At 53.9% G+C, this 12,165-nt stretch overlaps 2 protein-coding genes across 2 annotated transcripts; one reads left to right on the top strand and one right to left on the bottom strand.

Annotated features, from left to right (window-relative positions):
• Positions 1–204: 204 nt before the first annotated feature.
• Positions 205–1,796, bottom strand: CMQ_806 (oxysterol-binding protein; the record flags this gene model as incomplete). The annotated part of the gene is made up of 3 exons (XM_014317885.1): positions 205–588; positions 667–1,642; positions 1,717–1,796. 3 exons carry the CDS (start codon positions 1,794–1,796, stop codon positions 205–207), a joined length of 1,440 nt encoding a protein of 479 aa, XP_014173360.1.
• A 6,938-nt stretch (positions 1,797–8,734) lies between these two features.
• Positions 8,735–11,316, top strand: CMQ_1368 (cp2 transcription factor; the record flags this gene model as incomplete). The annotated part of the gene is made up of 2 exons (XM_014318447.1): positions 8,735–8,775; positions 8,886–11,316. 2 exons carry the CDS (start codon positions 8,735–8,737, stop codon positions 11,314–11,316), a joined length of 2,472 nt encoding a protein of 823 aa, XP_014173922.1.
• Between the last annotated feature and the right edge of the window lie 849 nt (positions 11,317–12,165).

The raw sequence follows: 12,165 nt of genomic DNA, 5'->3' as shown, positions 1-12,165 counted from the left end.
GTCTTGGTCTCGATCTGTCTGGCTACCTACCGATCCAACATCTATAAAAGCGTTGCTATCTTCAAAACTAAAACATCCCCCTCCCAGGTGCCCGGTCTCTCTTCGGGCCCTTTCATGCATACATTTTATAATATACTAACAGCAGAAAACGTATCGTCCCATTCGTCCGGCTTTCTGCAGCGAACAATGGCCCATTCATTTCCCCTAGACTTCGGAAGGCGTTGCCGCCTCCTCCAGGATGCCATCCATGCTCCAGTCGCCCTTCTGTGCGCGTTCCAGCACTTTCCAGCCCTTAGCCGACAGCTCTGGCTTTCCGCCGTTGCCTGTCGGCTGCTCAAAGAACACCGGCTTCCAGTCCTCCTTCTTATGCTCACGCTCCCGCGCCTTCTCGCGCTGACCCTCCTCCAGCTCCTGCTTGAGCGTTGTCGCCAGGGAGAACTGCTTCGAGCGGATCGCTTTCGTCACGCCGCCCCACAACTGCAGAGACTCGTTTGGCAGCTGCTTCTCGTCGGGTGGCAGTATCTTGGGCGCCACAGACAGCGGTATTAGGTCGATGATGGTTGTCTGCTCAGCGACGGGATGCGAGGCCTGTGTTCGTGATTGTCAGGAGAAGGACTAGACGAATAACAGAAAAGAGCAAAGAGCAAAAGCGAAACAGAAACATACCACCGGCTTGGGCCCAATCGTAAAGAGAATCTTCTCCTTCCACGGCCCGTTCAGCCGCACCAGAATGTCCTCCTCTGGTACATCACGGATGCGCAGCTTGTCGTCGTTGTCCGGATCGTATCGAAAGATGATTCCGTCCACCTTGTTCGTCGTCCGGCCGAGCCAGCCCTCGTCGTAATACTGCAGGATGGCCTTGAGTTTGGTCTTGGGGCAGGTAATGTAAGCCACATCGCCGACGCTGACGCTGAGCGCGCCGCGCAGGAGGCCGCCCAGATGTGCGGGCGGGTGCTGCAGCTGGTACGTCTCGTTGTCGCGCTTCTCCAGCGTGACAAAGATACCCAGGTTGTGCTCGCCCGGCGACACCTTGATGCTGGTGCCCGTGAACTTGGCCGTGATCTGGTCGAAGCCGCGGGCGTGCAGGCCACGCTCAGGGCAGCTGATGAAGAACGCGCTGACTGGCGGGTGGTGCGACGTCTGCTCCGTCAGATACGACACCCGCACCGTCCCATTGGCCGGGTTTGTTCCCGTCTGCAGCACGGACACGTTCGACGCCTCTCGAGGCGTGCTGGCGGACCCGCCGCCATTGGAGCCCGTGTTGGAGCCGGTCGACCGCACGCTCGAGGCCGAACTGTTGCCGCCGCCGTTGCCGTTTGTCCTGATGCTGCCACCGCCGGTCGCGAGCTCTTGATGCAGGATTGCCGGCGCGTTGTCCTCGGCGTCCCAGTTGCAGCGGAAGAACTCGCCCAGACACGAGTTGTACGGTTTGCACGGGCGACCTCGGGCGTACTTCAGGTCCTTGGTGAACCAGAACCGGAGCACCTCCAGCATCCGGTCCACCGGCTCGTCCGACGTCCCGATGGCGATGAACGTGTTGGGAGCATCGAGATAGTTCCAGTACTCCAAGTTGGGCGTCGGCTCGAGCAGCTGCGACGGCAGCGAAAACCGCACGGACGCGAGGTCGGCAACGCCAATGAACCTGGGCACAGTCAGCTATGGGCGTGCACACGACGTCTTGCACACGCGAGGCTGGGCCATCGTGGTGACGCGTACTTTCGCAGGATGGTCAGAAAGGTCCGGAGCTTGGAACTGTCGTTGTGCGCCTCCTCTACTGGAGCTGCCGCTTCAGCCATGTTGATCCCTAGGGGCTCTCGCGTCAGAGCCGTCTGATGCAGAATGTGCAGCCGGCTGTTTGGGTGGAAAATTGGTCGGAAAGAGGCTGCAGAGACGGGGAGAAAAGGGGAAAAAAGGGAAAAAAGGAAAAAGTGTCGTGGCGATTCCGCAGCCGCTGGGATAAAGTGGAAGAGGCGGTGTCGCGGATCGTCGCCAGCAGGATGGACGAAAAGTGGGCAAAATAGCCGAGGCGCCACACAGCAACAATGAGGCAGAATCAGGGGGAAATGAAAAAGAGAAAAGGAGCAAGATGGCGATTTGTTGACAACGGCCTTGAAGCTTCGTCGTCCTGGCTGGCTATCCAAAGAAGTTGGCAAGAGCACCGGCCTGTCAGGCTGGTCTGCTCTTTCCTAAACCCCTCTTTATCTGGGCCGCTAGTGGGCCAGAGCGATGATATGCTGATAAGGGCGACAGGTCAGGACAAAGCCGTATCTCGCAGAAGGCAGGGAGAAGAAAATCTCGAGCACTAGACGAGAAGGCCGAATATGGAGAAAGTCAGAGCGCAGGACGGGGACGGGAAAGTAAAGGACTGCGCGGGCATGGCCAGAGGGCAGCTGAACACATATCTTAAGATACTATGCCCCGCGGCTCCAGATTTCAGCGGGACGAAATACGATACAGTGTCCCGTTTTCACTTTCACCTTCATTTCCTTGCCCCGGTTCCATCTGTGTTCCTCGCCTGCATCCCGCCTTATCTCGTCCATACGGCTGCGACCAGTCTCTCGTTTTCGCCGAAGCCTCGTCGTCGTGCGGACCAATCATTCGGCCACGGGCCGGTGCTGACGCCTCTCAGCAAACCAGACTGTTTCCTAAAGCTCTCTTAGGACGGCAGATCTAGAGGCTACGAGTACTAGCAGTCCGTGTACAGTGATTATTTGTACTGTGGATAGGCATCCGCAAACCTCGAGAACAAACTCTTCTGACAAAGATCTAAGCTGCGCTGTCAGCCACAAGACCGTGGCAAGAAACCAGGGGAATAACATGTGATGCCACGTGGGAGGCGCTGCTTGACAGCGAGTAGAATTGCTCGGTTGTTTTGCCAGCATGCTGGCCCCTCTGGGTGTGGACTATCCTCAGCACTCCCACGAGACTGATACATCACCATATGTAAGATTTTCTTAAGGGTGGGACTGTCAACGTCTACGAGACGAGTCGGGCTACGTAAAATACGTTCCGGCTGTCGAAAGGTAGCACTTGATTGTGAAACCCGTATGGAGTACAAAAAATGGCTCTGTATTCTGCAACACTGAACAGCACGATCCACACCACAGAACGAACGACATTTCTTCCTGTCGGTCTGAGAACGACTCCGTCGACTCCATAGAAGGCACAGAGGCCCTCCAGAAGCAGAATCGGGCTGAAGACCCACCAGCTGTGCCCTCGTACTCTCGGCTTCTTGTGGGTCTCTTTGGTTCGGTATTCTCAAAGGGCGGCAATCCCGCGTTTTCGCATTACTGCTTGCACAGTAAACGCTGCAGCCGAAGACAGGCAAAGAAAGACGCGTAAGCATCCAGGACAATGTCTGCTATTTATGTTTGCTGTGGACCATCTCATCTCCATAAACGGTGTCGGCTCCCCGGCATATGGAGCACATGCAACATAAGGTCTCCCAATTTGGAAAGCTCATTTTGCCATGTGCAATTCCCCATTTCAGCCGCCTCAGATCAGGGGCAGCACTGAGACGGAAGCACCGCACTCTTAAGATGAAACGGACGGTGTAGACTAAGGTTTCCGGGGTATATTTCGCACTTGCCGATCCACCAGCAGCACCACGGTCGTTGGGCAAGGGTTCTAGTAAGATACCATGAATACATACTCCGTACGGAGCACTCTGTGGTGTGTCTCTTGTAAGGAGTACTCCGTAGAACCATGCTTAGTTACGCGTTTTGGGAGCGAAAAATGACAGTAAAATGGCCATGGATCCAATCCCTGTGAGAGAGGCAGGGGAACACATATACGAGGAATGCACGGAACGCAAGAACGCTGCATGGCTATTGTTTATGTTTTTGTTCTATGCAGTATCCCATACTATGTAACACCGGACATGTTTTTCCATAGAGAAGAGATCTGCAAAGAAGGCGAGGGGTTCTAGAAGAGGGGGGGGGCTTGCCTATCGATATATGTATACACCCTCTACCGGGAAGGTGGAGAATGAGCAAGGTGAGTAGGGTGTGGCAGTGCAGATTTCGGTCTGAGATGAGGTGTGGATGCTTTGATATTTATATCAACGTGACGCGGAACAGTAGATGCAGTACATATGTACCTGTACATCTGCTACTGTTTTCTGATCTTATAACAAGAAAGCCCTAGGCGCACCTGGCGCTTGCACGGCAACGGTTCTTTTTGTAGCAGAATCGCGGACAAGGGATAGAGGTGAGCGAAGAAAAGCAAAGACGAAGGCCCAGATGGGGCCCGGCAAGGCTGGTGCGGGAGGCCCGTGAAATCCGGCTTGGCGCCGTGCAGAAGATCAGGGACCGCGAGGCTCTCCAACTCGATCATCCGGGCTGAAGTCCGTTTCTCGTATTAGCAAGTTGCCGGAGATGCCAGGTCTAAGCCGTCCATCCGGCCTGCACGTCGCAATTACGACTGCGAGGGCCAATATTCCAGAAAACAAGCCGAAGACTCGTGTTCACGCACTGTTTGCCGCATCGTGCCAAAGAAATTACGAGTCCGAGCACTATGCAACCTCTACCGGCAACGTCGCAGCAGAATGGGACAGGCTCCAGAACAAATAGGCATAAATATAAAAATAGCTACACGGTCAATAATGGAGGCAGACGTTGCATGCCGCAAAATTGCAGCGTTGCACCGGCAACCCGGGTTTGCGACTGATTCCTGTACATAGTAGGAACGACGAGCAATCCATATGCATTCGAATGTGAATATTCTTGCATCGGCTGTCGGTCGCTTTAGTTGAGACTCTTTCTGTGACGTGGAGACGGCTTCCATGCGACTACGTCCAGCACAGCCTCCCCCTTTTCTGCCAGATGCCTGTCAAAGTGGAACGCCGTTGCAGAGCCATGCAGTCGTATCTGTCTGGCCTGTAGTATCGAATATTGGCGATAAACATGCAGGTGTGGGCTCCATGCTGCGATGAGCCCAATTGGTGCTGTTTGTTCTCTGGCCGACGGGCAAAGCCCAGAAAAGAACACTTATTCGGTCTGCCAATGGAAGGAGCCGGTCCTAATATTATGACGTCATGCTGTACCGAGCAGCACGCTGCGATGCGCGCTGTTTCAGGGCGCGCTGACTGCCCGAGATTGGCATTTGCTTCTGCTACGGGGGGCTTAACACAGGGCGTTTCAGCCAGCCTTTAGCGCCCTTTGGGCTCGGCGAAGATCAGCGAAATAGCGCCAGCGGTGGAGATAGCGCACCTACACGCCCCATAGTCTCAGTGTACATAGCATGTAGCGACACTCCCGTAAGCAGTACTCCGTACTCCGTAGGTGTGCCCATTCCCCACGGGACGGAGAATGCCATGACATCACCATGGCGCATAGCGGCTACTTAGTGGAATTTTTCTTCGCTTCGCTGCGAATAGGCATAACCACACAACACCACAACAACCAATTTCTGCTAGCTGCAGCTGCGAAAAGACCGTTCTGCGGGAGCCGTCTGTTTGTTGTCAGGGCCGGCGCTAGAGAGCAGAAGAGCGGCAGGCACCGATGACGTCTGGTGGTGATATTTTCGCAGCGAACAAGATGTCGATGACCGTCAAGCTCCACGTCCCCATACCACACAGGCTAAACTTTGACTTATGCTGAAACGCCGGAATCGTCAGTCTGTCGTCAGCATGTCGCAGCGGCGCAGTACCGCATTCCTCGCCGGATGCGCAAAAAAAAATTGATGTAGGGAACGCCAACAAACCGTGAACGACTTATTTCGTACCGTCTTGCGCAATGGCATGCACCATGACGTCATAGTATGTAAAGGGATCCACAAGCCCCTCGTCTTTAGCGTCTGGCCAGCGAATTGATGTGTCTTGGCAAGATAAGATACCTAGAACATCTCCACCATACAGAAGACATCTCGGACCTCCTGGCCGCCTCGGAAGGCATCAGCTTGCATCTTTCTATACTGTCGCCCTAGAGCCGATGGCTGTTGGTATGCACATCGGCTGGAGAAATATTTCGTAACGACCTGTCTGGCGCAAAATCCGGGGACAAGAATGGAGGCTGGGATACGAGCAGGTCAAACCAGAGACTGCATACATACAGTAGTATCTTATCTTATGTCCAGTCTCCATGCAGTAGCTGTTCTCGCGTCGTGGACTGGCCGATCAGTCACTTCGTCCAATCAGCCCGCATATCATATCAGGTAATCACAACACAGTCGCCAGCCGGAAATGGATGGCCGGCAGAAGTCGCCCTTATGGCCTGCAGAGCAGCTCGGCGGGCGCAACAAAGAGCTCTCGACCTCGGTATGCCGTTTGTGGCGTCGTCGCAGAGGCTCTTCGATCGGCCTCGCTACCGGTCGTCAAAGGATTCAGCGCTCTGCCATGTATGTGCGACAGAGAAGAGTCTTCCGCTAATGCGCTCTTCTCACGAACGCTAGACTAGCGTCTTGGGCTGCCCCTGTCAAAGCGGGGCGCCGCTAGAATAACTATGACGTCATGGGCGACGCACAAAACAATGTGGCATTTGCGAGTTGCCTCGCTCTCTCTCTCGCGAGAGCTGGGGACAACCCACCGGCCTACGACACATCGGGCTGCCGAACGTCTGAAATATTCCGTTGCGGGTGCTACAACGCTGATACGCCACAGCTTGTGGCAGAGGGGGTGTTTGCGGCCAGGGCAAACGGCCAATGGCCAAGGGCCAGACTGCGTCATCTTGCATGCAGTTTTTGCTCCTTTGCACCGCGGGCTGAGATAACAGAATCTAGTGGAAGCCGCCATCACAGGGCCAACGCCTTGCCAGGCTTCGAGTACCGTGCCTCACGCGTCACGCTTCGCGCCTCGCGCCTCGTACCTCACATTCGATCTCTGACGTGTGCGACACCGATCTCTTGGTCCAACCATGAAAGGTGAAAGGTTCGGCCACCAACGACTTGTATGCCGCATACCGAGCCCTACTCCACCGAGCTAAAAAGCCGCTACACGAGTCCGTCGTTCTAGGTATGAGAACATAGGAATATACTTGGAGTGGCGCGTGAAGCCTCCCGCAAGAGCATAGCTCCAAGGTCAAGGTCCAAAATTAAAGGCAAGCTGCCATTGCATGCCGAATGTACGAGTATGCGGTGCCCGTTATCGAAATGGCCATGCATGGGCTGTTGGGCAGGTCTCTGCTCTGGCGAGGCTCGTGGTTGCTGCCGCTACGCGGCGTGTGGCGAGGAGTATCTGCAGGTCTACGTCAGACGGCCGAAAGGCTAAAAGGCCAGTCTCCAGACTCGCAGTCCAATTCGACAAATCTGACAAATCAAACCCGCCCAAAAAGGGTGGGATAATATGACAGGATCGTCTGCATAGTATAAGCACCGTATTCACACGGCCGGTCCGAGATCGTTACAACTATGTATGCAATCGCGCCGGCAGCTGTCCATGATAGGTGGGAGACAAAGCTCACTCTTCCGTCGCCAAAGAGCTATGACGATGTCAGTCAGTGGAATTGCACGTCGTTGTTGTGCTAGTTTTGCCGTTGTGGATGCCCCACCGGGACGCCATCTTCCCACCCTTCGCGCCTTCCCCCGAGCCCACCCCCGCTACATCCACCCCCCCTCCTTTCCACTCTCCCCCCGTCGCTCGTCATCGCACCCCGTCCCTTTTTGAAATAAAATAAAGGCGGTTGAAAAAGGCCAAAATAAGATGGGACAGCTCGATTCGAAAACGTGGATTTGGACAAATCTCCCCTTCTCCATATTACATCGACTGTCCCCATCTCTCCTTCACCCTCTGTACAGCTTCACTTGCACCTTGGCGTCGCACTGTCCGTGGATGGTTCCTGCCCTCGCTCTCTTCCTGATTGACGCGCCCCGGCTCTTTCCATCTGTCCACCCCATTTTTTACTTCGCCTCTGAAGATACTTCATGAGTACGGAGTACGGCTCCCTCGTATCTCACCCCAGCACCGAACAGCCTTCATCCTGCTCCTCTCGTCCCAGCATATCTACTATGTATACGCTCCCCGTCCGCTTACATACTCGCCTCTGCTAAATATTGCCCACAAGCCGTCTCCCTCTAATCCTAGAGTCTGTGGGTCCTTTCTCCAGCACCGTCCAAGACTCGGCCTCGACTTCATTTCAGTCTTCTCGACCGTTTCTACAACTCATCCCTTTCTTTCTCTCATTTCCCGCTCTTTGTGGCTTCTCTCTTGCTCGACCGGTCTGTCTCTCGCTCACTCCTGGCCTCGTTGTCGACTGCCATTCTGCGTCAGCCCTTTTGCGACATCGATCGATTCCTCCACATAGCCATTAAGCCACCCGTTACCATCAAGTCATTCGACTTCTGCCGCGACGACCATCCCTAAAACGTCGTTCTATGTTCCCTCCTCGAATTGCCTTACTGTTTGCGTCGCCATTTCCACCGCCCCGTTTCCGTACCGCTTCCGCCTCCCGTCCACTCCATTTCTTGGACAACATCCGCCAGTTTCTTCCTCGCTGAACGTGAGAGACCATTAAGTCAGAAAACATCTGCCTAAACCCTATTCGTCCGCGACAATACGTATACACTCTTTGTCGCCTTTAGCCCTGCTTGTGCGGCAGGGCACCATCCATCTTGATGATGTTCCGTCAACGGTGAGCTAGCTCCTGCGCCTTAACAGTCCAACGGTCTGCTAACAGTACCCAGAAAAAGCTCGCAGAAGCCTGGTGATGAGCTTCTAGCCAATTTTCGACAACAGTTTCCAGAGGCTGCTGTTTCAACGTCTGCCACTGTCGGTAGCACACTTGCGCCAACAACAATAGCGATGGCGAACACGATTATATCGACGCCCATGGAGCAGGACAGGTGATACATTACTCTCTTCTAGCCACTTGAATTTTCGCCTCGGCTCGTCCTGCCTGCACTACCCCTAGTTCTATTTCTTGGCATGCCACTAACAATCTCTCTTCCAATAGCCATCGCATAAGTCAGCATATCAACCATCCTGTCTTCTCTGACCAAGACCCAACGCCGCGAGCTTCGGGGAATGAGCCTTGGAGGTTCACTCCTCTGCTTGATAACGGCACCTTTTCCTTTTCTTCCTTTCCACAAAACGTTTCCAGCTTCTACCCGCCCGTGAACGGTGGTCACAGCAATGTCTACGGCCCACAGGCCGACGGCCTCCACTCGTCGGCCCTAGGCTTGACCATGGGCATGAATGCTCCGCTATCTATGCCCGCCTCAGAAGTCCCTCTACCGCATGGAACCACGTCTGCCGCCATGATGGATATTGGTCCCGCGGGATACTCTAATAACGGCCTACACCCTCAAGCATTCCATACCTTCACGCAGCCGTTCAACCAGCAGACGCCAACACAACCCACCTTTGCGCCAACAAATTTCATGCATCATGATTCATATGAACCAATGGACCACGATGCTACTATGGACGCTAGTCAGGCCGTCGCCTATAACGACGGCAATGTCGGGCTCTTGTCAGTTCCTCAGGGGCATCCGCAAGTACCCACACAGTACACTGCTCCGAATCCAAATGCTATAGGAAACATGGCTTTGATGAGTTTGCCTGCAGCTGCCGAGAAATTCAGATTTCAGACCACACTCAATGCCCCGACAGCTATGATCAAGCACTCCGACGAAATCCCAATCAGCTACCTGAACAAAGGCCAAGCATACTCTTTGTCCATCATAGACACTGAGCCCGAATTGCCCATCATTCCAGGAACCAAATTTCGGACATTTGTGCGCATCTCCTTCGAAGACGAGCAGCAGCGACGTAAGCCTGGCGTGTGCTGGAGTTTGTGGAAGGAAGGCCGCGGCACAAATGAAGCCCATCAACGGGGAGGCAAGCTCCAGGCTGTGGAATACGTCGAAGCGGCCCTCCCGCCTGAGGGCGACGAAAAGAGAACCCGCGTCGAGCTCGAAAGTGCATCATTCGACGGGTTTTCTGTCGTCTGGACACCAGGCATCCATGGACACGTGGAATGCAACATTGCCGTCCGCTTCAACTTCCTATCCACCGATTTCAGTCACTCCAAAGGTGTCAAGGGAATCCCCGTTCGCCTGTGTGCCAAGACAACTCGGTATCCGCTGCCCCCAATCACTTCGCAAACAGCTAGCCCCAAAGACACGTCACCCTCTGGTGCTGAAATCTGCTTTTGCAAAGTGAAGCTCTTCCGCGATCATGGCGCCGAGCGCAAGCTGTCCAATGATGTCGCCCATATCAAGAAGACCATCGACAAACTGAAGCAGCAGATTGCCCAGGCAGAAAACGGCATGAAGGATTTCAGTAAGCGAAAGCGGCCTGGTGGTGCCACCGCTGCCATAACGGCCCAGCAGAACAAGCCCATCCCTGACTTGCAGCGCGTCGGGAAAGTTCCCAAGCACAAGAGAACGTGGTCCATGTCTTCGACCAGCTCTGGTGGCGATATTAATGGAAACTCTGGCAACGGTAGTGCCACAAACAGCAACTCGGGTGGCAACAGTATGAGGCTGGCTGTGGAGGAAGACCTTCACTGCAAGCTACAGACATTGCAGGACATGTTCACCAGCACAAGACCTGTCAGTATTTTGTTTTTGAAAGGCGACGAGCTGGACGACCCCGATCTGCATCCAGTATCGCTCCCCGGCGAACCCACAGACCTTACCAAAATAGAGTCCCGCGACAGTCTGCTTGCGTGGCGCGAACAAAGCGGCCGCGGCTCGGCAACCGGTTCATCCATGGTTTCCCCGTCACCTAGTTCGCTTTCGTTACATTCGCAATTATCAATGAATGGCGGAACAAACGTCACTAGCAACGGACACTGGTCGGACTATCCTGAGGATGTCAACCAGATACCATTATCACGACAAGGCTCCGATCAACTAGCCAGAATCAGCAAGACGGACAGTTCCGGCAATCTGAGCGGATGGATAGAGACATTGGGAGTTGACCCGAACTACCGCCCGCCTCCATCATCGGACCGGGCAAGACCAGTAGCCTGCCTCTATGTCTTGCGCCGGAACGGACAGTCTTCCGCCAACGGACATACCAACCTGCACCCATCGGGTGGCAGCAATAGCCAACGTGAATATCATCGTGCCATCTACCTGATGCAACGAACGTTGTCCGAATTTGTGAGCAGAATCGTGAGCAAGTGGAAACTTGACCCCAGCAAAGAGACGCGTACCGTCCGTGTGCTTCCCCAAGGGCTGGAGGTGGAACTTGACGATGAAACGGTGGCAGAGCTGCCTGAGGGCCAAGACATGGTGCTTGACGTGGTGGAATTGCCACTATCCATTTTACATCAGCATGGTCCGTCTATCAAAGGAGAATGGGACATGGCCGTCGACGGCAAAGTGGGCACGAACGGCCCCAACACAGGATACGAGTTTCGCCTATCGTTTTGAATCCAATGTTTGTTGGGGTTGTATATCTTCATTTACTCTGTTTGCCTTTAGCACCGCATGGCAGAACAAGCGATGTGAGACGATATTCAGTTTCCTTATAATGTCGTCATCTTCTATATACACTGGAGGGCCCGCGGAGTGGTCAGGGTTTGGATGGATGTTTTTTTATAACTAGGGCAGACTTCAAAGTTTGGGTTGGTTGGCAACGGTTTGAATGGACTGGATTTATGCCAAGGGTATTGGTTCCTTTGCATATTATTTCCCCCGACTTGTCGATCAAGCTGAGGAGATTGAATTTCTCTAGCAAGACATATTTGTACCAAGTCTGTGTTCTATTGTCACGGACACGTGTTCTGATATACCTGTTCCAAGAAAATGATCGCCATCTATCCTACGACATGCGGAGAAAGCAAGACGCTGTTTATTCGCTATCAAAGGTTAAGATACGCTTGCCTATCAAAAGCTGTAGAATGTGCCACGCTATTTCATACACAACATAACAATTGCATTCATAACAACATTCAATCGTCTTCGGAAGGACTGTACTTTCGCCCGTATCATAACGCATTTCTCTCATCCGTCCGCCTAGCTTTCAAGAGAAGCAACGAATGGACCATTGCAGACATAGATGGCGAGTGGTAAGGGTTTTCGCGGCGAGGCTGGACGGTCGAAATATTCGCCACGCCGTGCCAAAACCCCCGAAAGCGGGTGCCGGAGAGGAGACGCCAGGCCATGGACAAAACATCGGCCTGGGCTGGATCAGCAGCCCACATCCACATGTCCGGATCTTTTCCCTCTAATGCAAGACGATGGTTGTATTCCGAATGGACAATTTTATCCGATGCAAGA

This window comes from Grosmannia clavigera, assembly GCF_000143105.1.
Source record: "Grosmannia clavigera kw1407 unplaced genomic scaffold GCSC_140, whole genome shotgun sequence".
Taxonomy (NCBI): domain Eukaryota; kingdom Fungi; phylum Ascomycota; class Sordariomycetes; order Ophiostomatales; family Ophiostomataceae; genus Leptographium; species Leptographium clavigerum.
The sequence above is the reverse complement of the archived record's forward strand: the minus strand, read 5'-3'. Positions and strand labels throughout refer to the sequence as shown.